Source organism: Stegostoma tigrinum, chromosome 2, assembly GCF_030684315.1.
Source record: "Stegostoma tigrinum isolate sSteTig4 chromosome 2, sSteTig4.hap1, whole genome shotgun sequence".
Taxonomy (NCBI): Eukaryota; Metazoa; Chordata; class Chondrichthyes; order Orectolobiformes; family Stegostomatidae; genus Stegostoma; species Stegostoma tigrinum.
The window spans coordinates 78,482,529-78,499,850 of NC_081355.1; the positions used below are offsets into that span (position 1 = coordinate 78,482,529).

General features: G+C 41.6%; 1 protein-coding gene across 1 annotated transcript; it reads right to left on the reverse strand.

The window, feature by feature from the left end:
* Nucleotides 1-315: 315 nt before the first annotated feature.
* Nucleotides 316-15,113, reverse strand: seraf (Schwann cell-specific EGF-like repeat autocrine factor). Its single transcript, XM_048521932.2, has 5 exons — nucleotides 14,555-15,113; nucleotides 13,905-14,000; nucleotides 3,720-3,824; nucleotides 3,432-3,527; nucleotides 316-806 (listed from the first exon to the last, which is right to left on the reverse strand). Exons 1-5 carry the CDS (start codon nucleotides 14,784-14,786, stop codon nucleotides 700-702), a joined length of 636 nt encoding a protein of 211 aa, XP_048377889.1. The 5' UTR covers nucleotides 14,787-15,113; the 3' UTR covers nucleotides 316-699.
* Between the last annotated feature and the right edge of the window lie 2,209 nt (nucleotides 15,114-17,322).

Here is a 17,322-nt window from a genome sequence, read left to right on the forward strand (position 1 = left end):
ATGCAGGGATCTGTCCTCTGTAAGCAAAAAGATGATGTCTATTCATTGAATTCACAAAAGCATGTGGAACAGTAGTTCTCTTGTGCATTCTCAATGACAATGGCTCGAGCATTCAGATTTGTCTTGCCCAACCATTGAGAACACATCTCTCATATAGTATTAATGTTGCTGTCTTTAAAAAAATTACACACGCACGTCTGTCCCAACGATGCAAGATGCAAAACTTTGACAGCCATGTCTCAGCTCTCAGCAATACTCAGGTTGAATACTATAAGCTGACTATTTAGAATTTTAAAAAATACTTAAAGCCTCAAAATAATACTTTATTGTACTTGCACTTGGAAGGTCAGTCATACAATCATACAGAGCTTTTTGAATAATGTTAAGTATTCTCCAATGATTATGATGATCTGCAATTATGTTCAAACAGCCAATGCTCCCTTACGTTCACAGAAATTGCACAATACCAACCATGACCACGGTGTTAAAAACAAAAAAGACGCAACACATACAGATAAAAAGATGCAATGTGCAGCTTCTTTAGCCACTAATAAAGAATGCTGAAGTTAGAGTCATGTCATTTTTCCACTTATTTCTCAATTATTAACATGAATTATTCACTAAAATGTAACCTAATGGATGGTTTGACCAAAGAAAATTGTAATTGCGAGGACTCGACTTCATGAACATACTGTTTATTCACTTTATTTTCTGTGTGCATTGAGGACCTGTGTAGAATCCACGACACTGACACAAATTAGGCGCAATGCATTTCCCTCCACGTATACAAGGGATGTCACAAACCGCTGCAAACAAACAGAAAGATCAGCGTTTTTAATCCAGAATCCTTTTTTTTTATTTGCATATGTCTAATATTGGAACAGAGAAAATCAGACATCCAATTATGGTGACAATGTATTATACTACTTAAACACTGACAGTTGCATTGCACTTATTTCTGGCTTTGCTATGCCCTGCCAAAACCCACACATTAAGACGTTAGCACTTCCTAATAGCTTCCATATAATTATGACTTTTCAGGCTGAGATAGGAAACATTTAGTCACTGAGAGACTTGTCTGTTTTTGGAATTCTCTAACTTGGAGAGCTGTGGATGCTCAGTCATAGAATATAATCGAGACCAGTACAAATGGTTTTTTTTGGGCACTGAGCAAATCAAAGGGCCCTGCAATAGGATGTGAAGCCAAAGTTGATTTTAAAAAAAAAAGTTCAACCATGATCTTATTAAATGATGGAGCAATACTGTTGTTTCTTATGCAGTTGTAGGCTTCAACTTGTCTATTTATTCACTATAATTTGCTGTGCATCAATTGTGTTGTGATGTGATTTTGAAGTGAAATGAGCAAAGTTGGCTTTTCGCTTAGTCATGAAAAAATTCTGACTTGAAAGTGGTATTGAAGCATTGCTTGCAATGACATGAAGGAGTCCCGAACCTATTCCCAGGATTTAAGATTTTGGATTTTTACCAGCACTGCTTAAAGGTGCTCACTGGATAGGGTCAGGAGCCCACACCCTGCACTTCCATCTTCCTTGGTTCCATTGTAAAGATTGAGTTGACCTAGTCCTCTGCAACTTGACAGAATCAGCCCAATTTTTAAAAATCTACTTGTTCATGGTACCTTAGAGGTAGCATGACCATCGTCTGGATGAGGTACCATTTGAAGGGTAGGTTCAAAACATCTTACCTAATTCCCTATGTCAAGCAGTGTTGACCACTATGGCTACTCATACCCTCATGTTCAACTCTGACCAAGCCTCTGTGACCCTTTATACCCTCTATGCCAAACTATGTTCTCGATCCACCCCAATGGCCCTTATGAACTCTGTGCCAAGCTATAGCAACTCCATGCCTTTTCATTTGCTAAACACTCTGTCATATCTATCAGTTTTATACAATGTGTTGAACACAGCCTATATATTGATTTTGCTTTGGGTTAATGGAAATTAAACCAATAGACACTGCAGACCGAGTTCAATGAGCATATTAAATTTTAAAGGAAATTCATTGTTAAATATTTAAAAGTTGTTAAAAGCTGATTGCTATGTATTATAGCCAATTGAGCTTTTCTGTAATGAGCCCTTTCAAAGATGAGAAATTGGATGCAAGTAGCAGAAGCCAACCATGGTGATCAATTCATAATAGAAATAGGCCATTTAGCCCATTGAGTCAGCTCCAACACTCAATGAAATCATGGCTGATCTGTTAATCCTCAACTGCACTACACTAGCTTTTTCCTATGACTCTTGAATCCCTTACTGATTTAAAATCTGTCACAGCCTTGGAACTTACTTAATAATTCCAGCCTTGGCAGCCATTTGCAATAAACAATTGACAGATTCACTGACTTCTAAGAAAAGAAATTACTCCTCATCTCGGCCATAAGTATATATCCCCTTATTGTGAGATTATGCCCTTTGGTCTTACACTCTCCCTGAAGGCGAAACACCTTTTTATTTGCATCTACCTTATCTAATCACCTAAAAATCTTTTAGGTATGTTTACATAAGATCTCTCATTCTTCTATATTCCAACAAATACCAGTCCAATCTACTCAAGCTCTCCTTCTAAGACAGTCCCTCCGTACCTGATATCAGCCGAGTAAACCTTCTCTAGATTTCTGTAACTTACCCTTTGATAGGGGCATAAAACTGTTCACAGTATTCTAGGTTAGCAAAACCTCACAACTTTCATTCCCATTTGAAATTCCATTCCCTTTGAAATAAGAGCCAAAATTTCATTTGCCTTAGCTACTCCCTCCGAATCTGAATGCTAGAATTTTGTGCTTCATAAACGAGGACTTCCCCGTTCCATAGCTTTCTACGATCTTTCGCCATTTGAAGAATATTGAGATTGATTCTTCGTGGCAAACAGCATAACCTCACATGACATTCTATCTGCCAAGTTTATGCCCACTCACTTAATCTGTCTATATTTCTCTGCAAATTCTGAGTCATCCTCATCACTTAGCTTGTCAACTACTTTTATGCCACTGTCAAAACTTCAAACCTGGATGATGCGCAGTTTTGCAGTTGGGGCTGACTTCTAGTATGTTTCTTTATAATCTTGCACAACAAAGCACAGATTTGTAATGAACATAATTTGAATTTAAAACGCTACCTTAATTTGTGCTGGTTAGACCAATTTCAAGTGAATTTCACAGTAAAGCCAACAGAACATAGTGTAACTTCCTGCCCAAATGATTGCTCTTCCTCAGTCACGCAAAATAAATAAATATACCTTCAACTGCCATAAGTAATAAAATGTAATCATGTGCACTGTTAAAATGGTTCTAACAAAACAAAAATAAATCAGTATTCGAACAATTCTGGACAACTTATTACGCCTGGTTTTATACAACAATGTATAAAACAAAATAGCATAGCATGCCTTAAATATATGCATAGTCTTACCTAAATGGCAGGCTCCACCAACCCATCCATCTGGGCAATTACAGATACCTGGTGCCAAACAGCTTCCCCCATTCTGACATCCTTGGGGACAGATTGCTGTTGGGTAGGTGGAGGGAGAATAGGAGGAGAGACAACAGATAAACTTTTTTCAGGATTCCAGGTTTTAGTAATGTGTAGTCATTGACATTTTAAGGAAAAACATGCCCCTTCACCAAACGAACAATGCAAGCATTTTATTTTGCCTTTCACCTTTCCAAAACAAAGCTACAAATATAAGATTTCCCTTACCTTCCTGACATCTTGATCCCTTCCAGCCAGAGGAACATAGGCACTTCACAACACTGTTAACAGAGATGCACTCTCCACCATTGAGACAGCCACCTTCACAAGTAGCTAAATTGAGATAATGAAAATTTCGACATGAAATAAATGTTTACAAATTTGCAAGTTTTAAATTAAAAGCTTTTCATGAATTTTTATGTATCCCCTATCGCATCTATTCCTCAATTTCATTTATTTCCCTTTCTTTACTGATACCCATGATATTGTCGACCAGATTATGAATAAACAAAATCCGAATAGCGCATATTATTATAATTGAAAAAGCTGTCAATTTTTCATGAGGAGAAGATATCCTATGAATTGTGTATCACTATAAATTGTTTGTTGTTTTCAACCACTTCCTGTTAACTTTGTCCCACTGTGCTTGCAGCAACCTGTGGGCAAATATTTTTTTCCAACCTAAAAGTGCAATTGTACTTCAATCTGACTTAGACATATGACAAGATGCCCCCTCCAGGAAAAATTGACTACATATTGTGACACAGTTAAGTTTCAATTTTACTAATCCAGCCTCCGGTACATTGATGACTGTATCGGCGCCGCCTCTTGCTCCCCAGAGGAGCTCGAACAGTTCATCCACTTCACCAACACCTTCCACCCCAACCTTCAGTTCACCTGGGCCATCTCCAGCACATCCCTCACCTTCCTGGACCTCTCAGTCTCCATCTCAGGCAACCAGCTTGTAACTGATGTCCATTTCAAGCCCACCGACTCCCACAGCTACCTAGAATACACCTCCTCCCACCCACCCTCCTGCAAAAATTCCATCCCCTATTCCCAATTCCTCCGCCTCCGCCGCATCTGCTCCCACAATAAGACATTCCAAACTCCCGCACATCCCAGATGTCCAAGTTCTTTAAGGACCGCAACTTTCCCCCCACAGTGATCGAGAACGCCCTTGACCGCGTCTCCCGTATTTCCCGCAACACATCCCTCACACCCCGCCCCCACCACAACCACCCTAAGAGGATCCCCCTCGTTCTCACACACCACCCTACCAACCTCCGGATACAACGCATCATCCTCCGACACTTCCGCCATTTCCAATCCGACCCCACCACCCAAGACATTTTTCCATCCCCTCCCCTGTCTGCTTTCCGTAGAGACCACTCTCTCCGTGACTCCCTTGTTCGCTCCACACTGCCCTCCGACCCCACCACACCCGGCACCTTCCCCTGCAACCGCAGGAAATGCTACACTTGCCCCCACACCTCCTCCCTCACCCCTATCCCAGGCCCCAAGGTGACATTCCACATTAAGCAGAGGTTCACCTGCACATCTGCCAATGTGGTATACTGCATCCACTGTACCCGGTGCAGCTTCCTCTACATTGGGGAAACCAAGCGGAGGCTTGGGGACCGCTTTGCAGAACACCCCCGCTCAGTTCGCAACAAACAACTGCACCTCCCAGTCGCAAACCATTTCCACTCCCCCTCCCATTCTCTAGATGACATGTCCATCATGGGCCTCCTGCACTGACACAATGTTGCCACCCGAAGGTTGCAGGAACAGCAACTCATATTCCGCCTGGGAACCCTGCAGCCATATGGTATCAATGTGGACTTCACCAGTTTCAAAATATCCCCTTCCCCTACTGCATCCCTAAACCAGCCCAGTTCGTCCCCTCCCCCCACTGCACCACACAGCCAGCCCAGCTCTTCCCCCCCACCCACTGCATCCCAAAACCAGTCCAACCTGTCTCTGCCTCCCTAACCGTTTCTTCCTCTCACCCATCCCTTCCTCCCACCCCAAGCCGCACCCCCAGCTACCTACTAACCTCATCCCACCTCCTTGACCTGTCCGTCTTCCCTGGACTGACCTATCCCCTCCCTACCTCCCCACCTATACTCTCTCCACCTATCTTCTTTACTCTCCATCTTCGGTCCACCTCCCCCTCTCTCCCTATTTATTCCAGAACCCTCTCCCCATCCCCCTCTCTGATGAAGGGTCTAGGCCCGAAACGTCAGCTTTTGTGCTCCTGAGATGCTGCTTGGCCTGCTGTGTTCATCCAGCCTCACATTTTGTTATCTTGGAATTCTCCAGCATCTGCAGTTCCCATTATCTCAGGAGCACTCAGATACTTGAATTGGCAAGAAGTTGGGGGGCCTACCCTTTATATTACCACAAAACTCACCAGAATTGTTTGAGGGTTGGCCATTCAATATAACTACATTCAGCAGCCTTAAAAGCTTTTTCGTAAAAAGTGTTTCCTGCGTTCCAACATAAACTTCATCGTTAATTTTATTTCAATATTCTTCATTATAGCTTCTTAAAGCACTGAATATTGTTTATTTCAATGTACCCAAAATATCAAATAGATGTAATATTTGAATAAATGTAGAACTGCACATTTAATTTTCTCTTTCTGCTTTTCTACATTACCAAAATGTTTAGATATAAATTTAGATCCATATCATTTGATGTAATGTCTATAATATTCACACGGCAGTTCACAATTCTCCTTTTGAGAAATAGTTTCTCTAATCACAGCAAATAATGACTTCCAACATTAGTTTATGAAGAAAGCGCACAAAATATAAAGTCATATCGTAAAAAAGAATCCATGAAGTTAGCACCATTGCTCATGATATTGCACAACTCGGCAAATTTCGAGGATTCAGGAAATCAGGTTGCAGTCATTTATTTTATACACAAGTATCAAGAGTTAGCCTTATCACTGAATGGTAACAAAACACTGTCAAGTTTCTAGATCATGACAGCATCCCACGCTTCATGGAAAACAGCTAATGTGGCACCGCTGTTTAAAAAGGAAGGTAGTCAAAAGATGGGGAATTATGGACCAGTTAGCTTAGCCTCTCTAGTGGGGAAGATGCTTGAGTTTATTATCAAAGAAGAAATAGGAAGGCATCTTGATAGAAATTGTCCCATTGGGCAGATGCAGCATGGGTTCATGAAGGGCAGGTCATGCTTGGCAAATCTTTTGGAATTCTATGAAGACATTACGAGCAAGGTGGACAATGGGGACCCAGTGGATGTGGTGTACCTAGATTTTCAAAAGGCCTTTGACAAGGTGCCGCACAAGAGGCTGCTGCATAAGACAAGGATGCATGGCATTAGGGGTAAAGTATTAGCATGGATAGAGGATTGGTTGACTAACAGGAAGCAAAGAATGGAGATGAATGAGTGCTATGCTGGCTGGCAATCGGTGACTAGTGGTGTGCCACAGGGATCGGTGTTGGGACCACAATTATTTACAATTTATATAGATAACGTGTAGGGTGTCAAAGTTTGCAGATGACACTAAGATGAGTGGCAGAGCAAAGTCTGCAGATGACTGTGAAACCTTGCAGAGGAACATAGATGCATTGAGTGAGCAGGCAAAGGTTTGGCAAATGGAATACAATGTAAATAAATGTGAAGTCATACATTTTGGTAGGAGTAATAGTAAAAGGGATTATTACTTGAATGGTAAAAATTTGCAGCATGCCCCTATACAGAGGGACCTGGGTATCCTTGTCCATGAATCACAGAAGGTTGGTCTGCAGGTACAACAAGTAATTAGGAAAGCAGATGGAATTTTACCCTTCATTGCTAAAGGGATTGAGTTTAGAAGTAGAGAGGTTATGTGGCAGCTGTACAAGGTGCTGGTGAGGCCACACCTGCAGTACTGTGTGCAGTTTTGGTCTCCTTACTTGAGGAAGGATGTACTGGCACTGGAGGGGGTACAGAGGAGGTTCACTAGGTTGATTCCGGAGTTGAGGGTGTTGGCTTATGAGGAGAGACTGAGCAGACTGGGATTATATTCACTGGAATTCAGAAGATTGAGGGGGGATCTTATAGAAACATACCAAATTATGAAGGGACTAGATAAGATAGAAGTAGAGAGGATGTTGCTACTGGCAGGTGAAGCTCGAACAAGAGAGCATAGCCTCAAGATTAGAGGGAGCAGATTTAGGACTGAATTGAGAAGGAACTTCTTCACTCAGAGGGTTGTTAATCTATGGAATTCCTTGCCCAGTGAAGTAGTTGACACAATTCAGTAAACGTTTTTTGAACAATAAAGGAATTAAGGGATATGGTGAGAAGGTGGGTAAGTGGATCTGAGTTCACGAAAAGATCAGCCATGATCTTATTGAATGGCAGAGCCAGCTCGAACAGCCGAACGGCCTTCTCCTGCTCCTAGTTCTTATGTTCTTGTGTCCTCTCTCACGTCATCTGCTGTTTACCACACTCCTTACAAATATCATCTGTATTTCACTCAAAGTGGGCTCTATTTTACTGATAGTACAGTTTTAGCCTACTTTCATACATCTGTGGTTCTCTATTGTTTAGTTAGCTTTTTCCTAACTACAAAGAGTATGACTGAAGTTTAATCCTTTAACTAAATTTCTTCATTAGAAAGTAATTAATAAAGCAAAAACGAATAAGTTCCTAATATTAACAGGCATATTTATATTTATTTATTACATTGTATTCTATTTATATTAAACTGAATAAGTGCACCACAATCATATGCAAATTACAAATTAGTCATGTATCTCGATGATCACTAACATTTGAAAGCAATATTGTTTTATCTTATAGAATTAAGTCAGTTATGTGTCATATCAAACACAAAAATCAGAAGATTAATTGCAAAACTAATTTGATAAATTGGTTAAAATTGTTTTAATTAATGTGGTATTGTTAAAATATTTAAGAACTAAAGTTAAAACATTTAGACATCTGAACACCATTCAGAATGAAACAGTTCAGTTACTTGTTCAATATCTATCTGCTTGAATATCTGCACAAACAAAAGTTTCCACCACTTTGTCAGGGCAACTGGGAATGTCCAACAAATGTGGTGTTGCTAGTATTGTCCAAATCACATTAACAAATAAGTGATTAGAGATCTATTGCACAAATAGGACTGGATTTTAAGCTTCTCTGCTATAATCTCCTCTCACTGGCTGATGATTGCCATTAACAGGTACAACGGACATGATCTTCACAGCAAAACAAGTTCAAGAAAAGTTCAGAGAGCAGCAGCAACATTTTTACACGGCCTTCTTTGACTATGCAAAGACATTCAACTCTGAAAACCAGCAGGGATTATGAACATTGTCCTCAACTTCAGCTGCCTACAGAAATTTATCAGCAACCTCTCTCTGCTTTCTGTTGATGTGCCAGCAGTGGTCTTCATCAACAGAATTACCACTGACTCACTATGAATGCAAATTGGGGTCAAGCAAGACTGTGTCATTACACCAATGTTCTTTTCTATTCTCTTTGTCACAACACTTCACCCCCGTAAGCAGGAAGCTTTGTGGTAGCTTAAAGCTAATCTACAGGATGAGCAGGAAATTGTTCAACTTGCATCACTTCTAGTACAGAACCAAAATGTTCCCAGACTCTATTGTCAATCTGCAGCATGCAGCCTACACTTGTCTGTACACAGACTCTAAGCTGAGCTCCAAATCATCATTGATGCAGTCCAAGAACAGTGTATGAGAGAATATGTCTTAGGCTAAATGCTTGGAAGACAAAAGGTCTTCTGCCAGCCTGCTCCTGCTGATTAACATTATCACTCAACTACCAATGTCCACAGTGAGCTAATGGACAACATGGAACAATTCTCATGCCTTGGAAGCCTCCTCACAGTGAGGACAGATGTGGATGATGAAATATTGCCTCCAAAATGCCAAAATAGCTTTTAATCATCTGAGGAAACGAGCATTTGATGATGACGACGCCAAACCCAACTCCAAGCTTATGATCTTCTAAGCTTCAGGGCAATAGTGGTGTTACCTGTTCTCTTGTATGCATTGGACATACCTCAAACACCACAAGAAATATCACCACCAATGTCCTGAAAAATCCAACAAATTCATTGACAGCATAGGTACTCCAAAATCAGTGTCCTCTCTTGGTCAACATTCCTGGCATCATGGTACTAGCTACAGTCAATCAGCCACATTGGTGGATCACATTGTCCACATGCTTAACTCAAGGCTCCCAAAACAAATGCTCTTGGAAAAGTATTAAGTGGTATATTTTCAGCAGTATAGGCCACTCTCATTTTGCAAATATTTAGTTAGAATGCCTGTGCTTTAGGGAACTATTTACCTCATAAAATGGATTAGTGCAGTTTTTTTAGGGCATTAATGTGACTTTTTACATGCTTACCAAAATTTATCCTGTGCTCTTACTGATTCAATGTGATTTACTTGTTTAACTCAGTTCCTGAGTGAATATTATATTCTGACTGCATTCTGAGATTACCCTTGTCTTTTATCAACTTGGCATCACATTTGATAAGTTTTCAACCATATCTTTCCTGACAACCACACTGATGTCTCCTGTGTTTTGCCTCTTACACTGCTGCAGTAGAGTTCTTCAGAATTTGAGTCATTGGTTCTCATCTTTCTAGTGGTTACTTAACAGTCACCTGGACTCAACATTGACTTCAAAATTCAAACCAGAACCAATTCACATTCTCAACTCCAATTTCACTGGATGGCAGCTGTTTATGATGATTTTATTATTCCTATTTACACCATCTAGAGTGATTTCTTGTTTCTCTGCTCATCCCATGGCCTTCCATCACTGTTCCTTTGTTTGTCTTTTAGGTACATTATTTCCCACTGCATCACAGATTTTCCTCCTTCCCCATCTTTCTGCCTTTGTACTTGCATAAAACTGTTGCCAGTTCTGGTGAAAGAACTGAAACTATAGCCTGGATTTTATTTTCTGCAGCAAAGATGCTTATTGTGGTCTTTGAGTCAAACTACAAACCAGCCTGTACTGAAAACCTAGGGTTGAAGGAGGGACATTTGTTACTGATGTCCTGTTGTGTTGTGTAGTGTGAGTGAAAATCATAGGTAGTTGAGGGTATGGCTTCCGGCGGCAGCAACAAAGAATCGAAACAATCTTTGTTTTGGCAAGTTAGATTTCTTTGCTAGGGACCATTTTATATAACTAACAGTAAACATTTTTAAAACATATGCTTTTGATCAGAATCTTCTTTTTGCAAAGTTTGAACGAGTTACATAAATTGCTACTGCTGAACTAAGGAGGTCATGTTAAATTTAGATCGTCCAGGTTTGAAAACACACAAGAGTTTGGGATCGCTGTGGTCAGCCAATACCTACAGCCTGATGGGGGTAACACATAAGAATAGTTTTCTTATACAGCACAGCTAGGAGATGTTTTGAAGGTTTGTTGCAATTGCTGCGATTACCACTGTTCTTGCAATTTTTGCAACCTAAACATCCAGGGATACTGCCAACTTCCTCCAGCAGAAATAGGATGACACTTGTGAATGGAGGGGCCCCCAAAACAACCAACAAATTTGCTTTTAGTGTCTCCAATGTAGAAGTGTCTGCATTGTAAACAATAAATATATTGTACAAGACTGTACTAAGCAACTCAATGAACTTGCATTTTTACCTAAAAGAAACATTTAGCTTGTTGAATCATGGGAAGACAGATGGTGTTGGATCTTCTACACTGGTGTGAGAAAGTATGATATTAAGGGAAAGGGGTGCTGCAGCTGACTGAGGACAGCATTCAAAGTCCACAGGAATGATTGGCAAATCCATCGTCGAAAGTCCCCAAATCACCCTGGAAACACCATTCGGGGAATGACTAATCAGTGCAAAGTGCTGCGAATGTATTCATGACTAAGCAGGGAACTGTTAAAAAAAGTCAATGCCAGCAGTGAGGGTGTCACCGGGGAGGCATCTGACAGGAGTGAGATCTGGGGGCAGGCAGGTCGAAGAATCAGGGGCCGAGTATGAGGAACAAGAAGCACAAACTTCCAGCAACTGTTTTGCTGGCGCCAGGAGCAGTCTTTTTACTGGGGCCAAGGAATGCCCTTCTGCTAAGGCTCCCCTTGTCCTCAACATCTGCGCACCAGCCTAAATGATCATCCTCCATTTGTTCCATCACTTTGAACATGATGTCACCATCTTGCTCTAACCTCTTCTGAATGCGCTGATTCCTCTATGTCCCTTCCCAGTCACACTGAGCAGGCCCCTTCATTCTCTAGGCATTCCATGCAAATGGAGGAGATGCAGCATCTGCCCTCATAACTCCACTTTAACCACCACCTAGGGCAAGAACACTCCTTTCAGGTGAAACACAGATGACTGTATATATGTTCATTCAATCTACTGTACCTGTTGTTCACAAGGATGCCTCCAGGGGAGACCAAATGCACATTGGGCGACGATAATAAAATGTGAGGCTGGATGAACGCAGCAGGCCCAGCAGCATCTCAGGAGCACAAAAGCTGACGTTTCGGGCACAGACCCTTCATCAGCGAGGGGGATGGGGTGAGGGCTCTGGAATAAATAGGGAGAGAGGGGGAGGCGGACAGAAGATGGAGAGAAAAGAAGAAAGGTGGAGAGGAGAATATAGGTGGGGAGGTAGGGAGGGGATAGGTCAGTCCAGGGAAGACGGACAGGTCAAGGAGGTGGGATGAGGTTAGTAGGTAGGAAATGGAGGTGCGGCTTGGGGTGGGAGGAAGGGATGGGTGAGAGGAAGAACAGGTTAGGGAGGCAGAGACAAGTTGGACTGGTTTTGGGATGCAGTGGGTGGAGGGGAAGAGCTGGGCTGGTTGTGTGGTGCAGTGGGGGGAGGGGATGAACTGGGCTGGTTTTGGGATGCAGTGGGGGAAGGGGAGATTTTGAAGCTGGTGAAGTTCACATTGATACCATTGGGCTGCAGGGTTCCCAAGCGGAATATGACTTGCTGTTCCTGCAACCTTCAGGTGGCATCATTGTGGCACTGCAGGAAGCCCATGATGGACATGTCATCCAAAGAATGGGAGGGGGAGTGGAAATGGTTTGCGACTGGGAGGTGCAGTTGTTTATTGCGAACCGAGGGGAGGTGTTCTGCAAAGCGGTCCCCAAGCCTCCGCTTGGTTTCCCCAATGTAGAGGAAGCCACACCGGGTACAATGGATGCTGTATACCACATTGGCAGATGTGCAGGTGAACCTCTGCTTAATATGGAAAGTCATCTTGGGGCCTGGGATAGGGGTGAGGGAGGAGGTGTGGGGGCAAGTGTAGCATTTCCTGCGGTTGCAGGGGAAGGTGCCGGGTGTGGTGGGGTTGGAGGGCAGTGTGGAGCGAACAAGGGAGTCACGGAGAGAGTCGTCTCTCCGGAAAGCAGACAAGGGTGGGGATGGAAAAATGTCTTGGGTGGTGGGGTCGGATTGTAGATGGCGGAAGTGTCGGAGGATGATGCGTTGTATCCGGAGGTTGGTGGGGTGGTATGTGAGAAGGAGGGGGATCCTCTTTGGGCGGTTGTGGTGGGGGCGGGGTGTGAGGGATGTGTTGCGGGAAATGCGGGAGACGCAGTCAAGGGCGTTCTCGACCACTGTGGGGGGAAAGTTGCGGTCCTTGAAGAACTTGGACATCTGGGATGTGCGGGAGTGGAATGCCTCATCGTGGGAGCAGATGCGTTGGAGGCGGAGGAATTGGGAATAGGGGATGGAATTTTTGCAGGAGGGTGGGTGGGAGGAGGTGTATTCTAGGTAGCTGTGGGAGTTGGTGGGCTTGAAATGGACATCAGTTACAAGCTGGTTGCCTGAAATGGAGACTGAGGGGTCCAGGAAGGTGAGGGATGTGCTGGAGATGGCCCAGGTGAACTGAAGGTTGGGGTGGAAGGTGTGGGTGGGCGATACCTCCTTTCAGTTTGCATGGCAGACCTACTGGTCGCTTGTCACTTTAATGCTCTGCCCCATTCACACTCTATTCCAGTGAAACTCAATGTAACCTCAACGAACAGAATCTAATCTTCCAAACTTTACATAATGGTCAACAACTTCAAATTCTCTGGTTCCATTTTTCAGATATTTTTAAACGTGGCAACTCAGGATAGTTCTGCTTTTCAACCATTCTGAGGAAGGGCGACGATTCAAAACGTGAACTCTGATTTCACTGCACAGAGGCTGCCAGACCTTGTGAGCTTTTCCAGCAACTTCTGTTTTTGTTCCTAAGATGCGTGTACTGATTTATAAAAAGAGCTCCCCGCGAATGAACTATACTTTAACCAAGGTTATTTATAAAGTGGGTGAGGAGGTGTGCCCTGTAAACAAGTTAAGAATTAGTTTACAAAAGTAATCGGCTTGCAGTTTAATTTTGTGAGAATCAGTTGATTTTCTTTCCAGGTTTGCATGTACCTTTGTGGCAGTATCGTCCTCCAACTCCAGAGGGACAGCGGCATTTCCCAGGGCGAAGACACTCTCCACCGTTCTTACACTTCGGATAGCAAGTCACTAGAATAACAATGACATTGGGTGTAAGCGCTTCGCTGTAAGAACAGGCATGGTGATGGGAATGCGATACTTTAAAAAAAATCACCAGCCAGTGTAAATGTTTTGCTTAGATACCTATAACATTATGTTTAAGATGTAATACCAAACACAGGCTTCTGTTTTTCATTTTGTTTGCGACTGACTCTGTATGTCCCTTCGTTCACTTTCACTCAATTTCAAATTGTCAGGCCCAGCACGGCGCATTGTAGCAGACGAACAGGGATCGTACAATTTTTTTAACCTAAAATATTTAATTTTAAATCACATTAGTACTGGACCGAAAAGTTTTGTTTGGAAAATTATTATTCGATCTATTTAACTTTCAATTACAGTATGATCTCAAGTATTAAAACGAAAAGGAAGACAAACATTTTGTTACAATATCCTCCTACTTTGGCGATCCTATATTCAAAAGGAACACCTGAGATAAGTTTTGAATCACATCGAAACGGAGGGAATCTTGTGAATGTGACAGATGGTTTCTCTGTAATTCTAAAGTGTGAAAGTTTTCTTACCGTACTGACAGAAATCACCCTCGTATCCTTTGGAACAGAAGCAAGTGTTATTCCTGATACACAGCCCCACATGTTGACAGGGAGGGTCGCACTTCGCTTTGGGATCGAAAACAAAAGGAACCACCACTCCACGTGATGCTTTCGACCGAGCTTCGCAGACGCCCAGCAGCAAAAACAGCAAACATTGCAAAACAAAGAAAGTCACGCCGAAACCTGTTGTCTGAACTTTCATTCTGCTTGAGACCGCCTGGCTCCTAGAAGTGAGCTGAAGGTTCACCGATTGCCTCCGATCTCTCCCGTCAAGTTTCAATCCAACTTCTGGCAAACTTCCCCGGGCGTCTGCAGCACACTCCAATTGGTTGTTTGCAGTGACTTAAAAGTTGGTTTTGGGAGAACTGACGGGGAAAAGGAGCTCGATGAATAATGCAAAAGCAGGTGCCCAAGGCTGCTCGCTCCTAGAGCTTTTCCAGACCTTGTAGGGCTGATCCCAGAACGTTTAATGTAGGTTTAAACGTTCAAACTTTGGGTCGAACCCCTCGTTGTAAAGTCAATGGTAATTTGTACAAGTGATAATGGGAACTGCAGATGCTGTAGAATCCAAGATAACAAAGTGTGGAGCTGGGCCTGCTGTGTTCATCCAGCTCCACGCTTTGTTATCCCGGTAATTTGTACAAGCCGGAACGAAAATCTGTAAACTTCAGATGTGTTTGCGTTTCCACACTTTATTTGGCAAAACAGCAACAAGTCATAAATTCTAAAAGGCAAAATACATTTAAACATGAGGACGTTAACAGAAAGCAAATGATATCATGAATTGTCCACCCATCATGATATTTCTGTGTTAATAATCATTAATAATAGAGCTATATACGAAATATCTTGTTAAGGTGATTGGTCTAAGATCACAGAGGTTTAAGTTAACACATCCCCTTGAGTTAAATAATCTACACATTTAATGTAACATAGACACACTAAGATATGTTTTTGCTATAGCTATTAATAATATAGAAAACATTCATCTTTAAATTATTTGCTGATTGAGTTTTCTGGTGTTAAGAAAGGGAAGGTACAGGAAGATCATGATTCTGACTAGTTGCTTAAATACTAGTATTACCTTATTCTGGGGCATTTGCCATGGATTTTAGAAAGAAAAATATTTTTCTCTTTAAACAGCATATTTTTTATCTGGCAGAACATGGTCTACACAAAATATTAGAGAATTGTTAACATTGATAAACATAGCAGGTGTTTCCCTTCTGCTAGGAAGATTTATTCTGTTTAGTCTTCCCATTATTTGTGTAACAAATGTATGGTAATTACACACTGCTGTGAAATAAATAGCATACAATTTAGCTTTTTAATCATGTTATCATACAGGATTGTATGGGACTGAGAGTTATAATATTGCAGAAGAAAGTAGTGAGAATATTGTCTTTGAGTCTCTAAAAGGCAAAGGTGACTGAGATTCATGATAAACATCCCTGATTCTCACTAGGACACCTTGATACCACACTTGATTACGTTTTGTCTTGACATCAAAGGTGATCTGTCTCACCTCATCGCTGGAGTTCATCCCTCCTCTTCCTGTTAGTTGTTTCATTGTCCACCTCCATTCACAACTGGATGTGACAAAGCTGCAAAGGTTTGATCTGCTGTGTTGATTGTGGGATTGCTTCGTTCTGTGAAGTGGAACCTATTTCTGCTGTTTGGCATGCAAATAGTCATGTATTGTAGCTTCCCCACATTGAAACTTCATATTGAGGTAAGCTTGGTACTATTCCTGACATGCCTTCCAACATTTTTCTGTTTGCTAAACAATGGAGTTACAGTTATGATTGAATTCAATTCTGCTACTCCTGGCCCTTCATTGCCTTGTCGATACTCAGTTTGGAGTTCCTGGTCTGCTTTGATTCTCTCCCACTTTCATGTGAATCAGCTTTTGAGAATTAATGCAAAATGTTGCATCTTGAGGAGGAGTTTACCAAATAATTAAGTACATGTACATTAAAATAAATGAATAATCATACATGTTAATGTGTAATTCAATGGAAGTAGTCTGAACCTAATTTTCTTGAACATAGAGGTTTGCACAACTTGTTAAGAGTTATTCTTTTAAGTGTATAAAGCCCACATTGGATCCATTGCAGTACCATTGTGAAAAGAGGTTTGTGTGAAATTTTCAATGCAAAGTTCAAAAGCAATGCTGAAACCAATATTACATGTGCTAGCCTTTTAAGCTTTGAAATTGTGTATTCAAGCAAAGCCAACAAAATGTTCATTTTGACCATCAGACATCTATATAATGGGAGGGACATACATGAAATATTCAGGCATCATTACGTAAAAAGACCCACCCAATTCCACCTGAAAATGCAGTTGCTTTGAATTAGTAGTCGAGAATTTGCAATGCAGCATTGTGATGATCGACTGTCTGAGTACATGATCATTATCCCCCTGAATCTGACCTGAACTTTAAGACTTAATGCAAATGCAAAAGCTTGGCAGTTGATGATTCACTGCTCCACCACAGACTATGTTCTGGACACATGCCTCCGACCCCACAGCAAAACTGGGTGTCAATGAAATTAATTGATTTGGTGCAGATGTTCCTTTTTTCATATTTCTAGCCTGTTAGAAATCCTATAAAAAGTTAAACTCTCGTCATTAAGGTTTAATATTGCCTTTAGTGATGATTTGGCTAATAATTGTTGCTGAATAATTATTAGGGTCCTGTCAGAAGTGAAGGCTGTTTTAAATATTTTAATTAT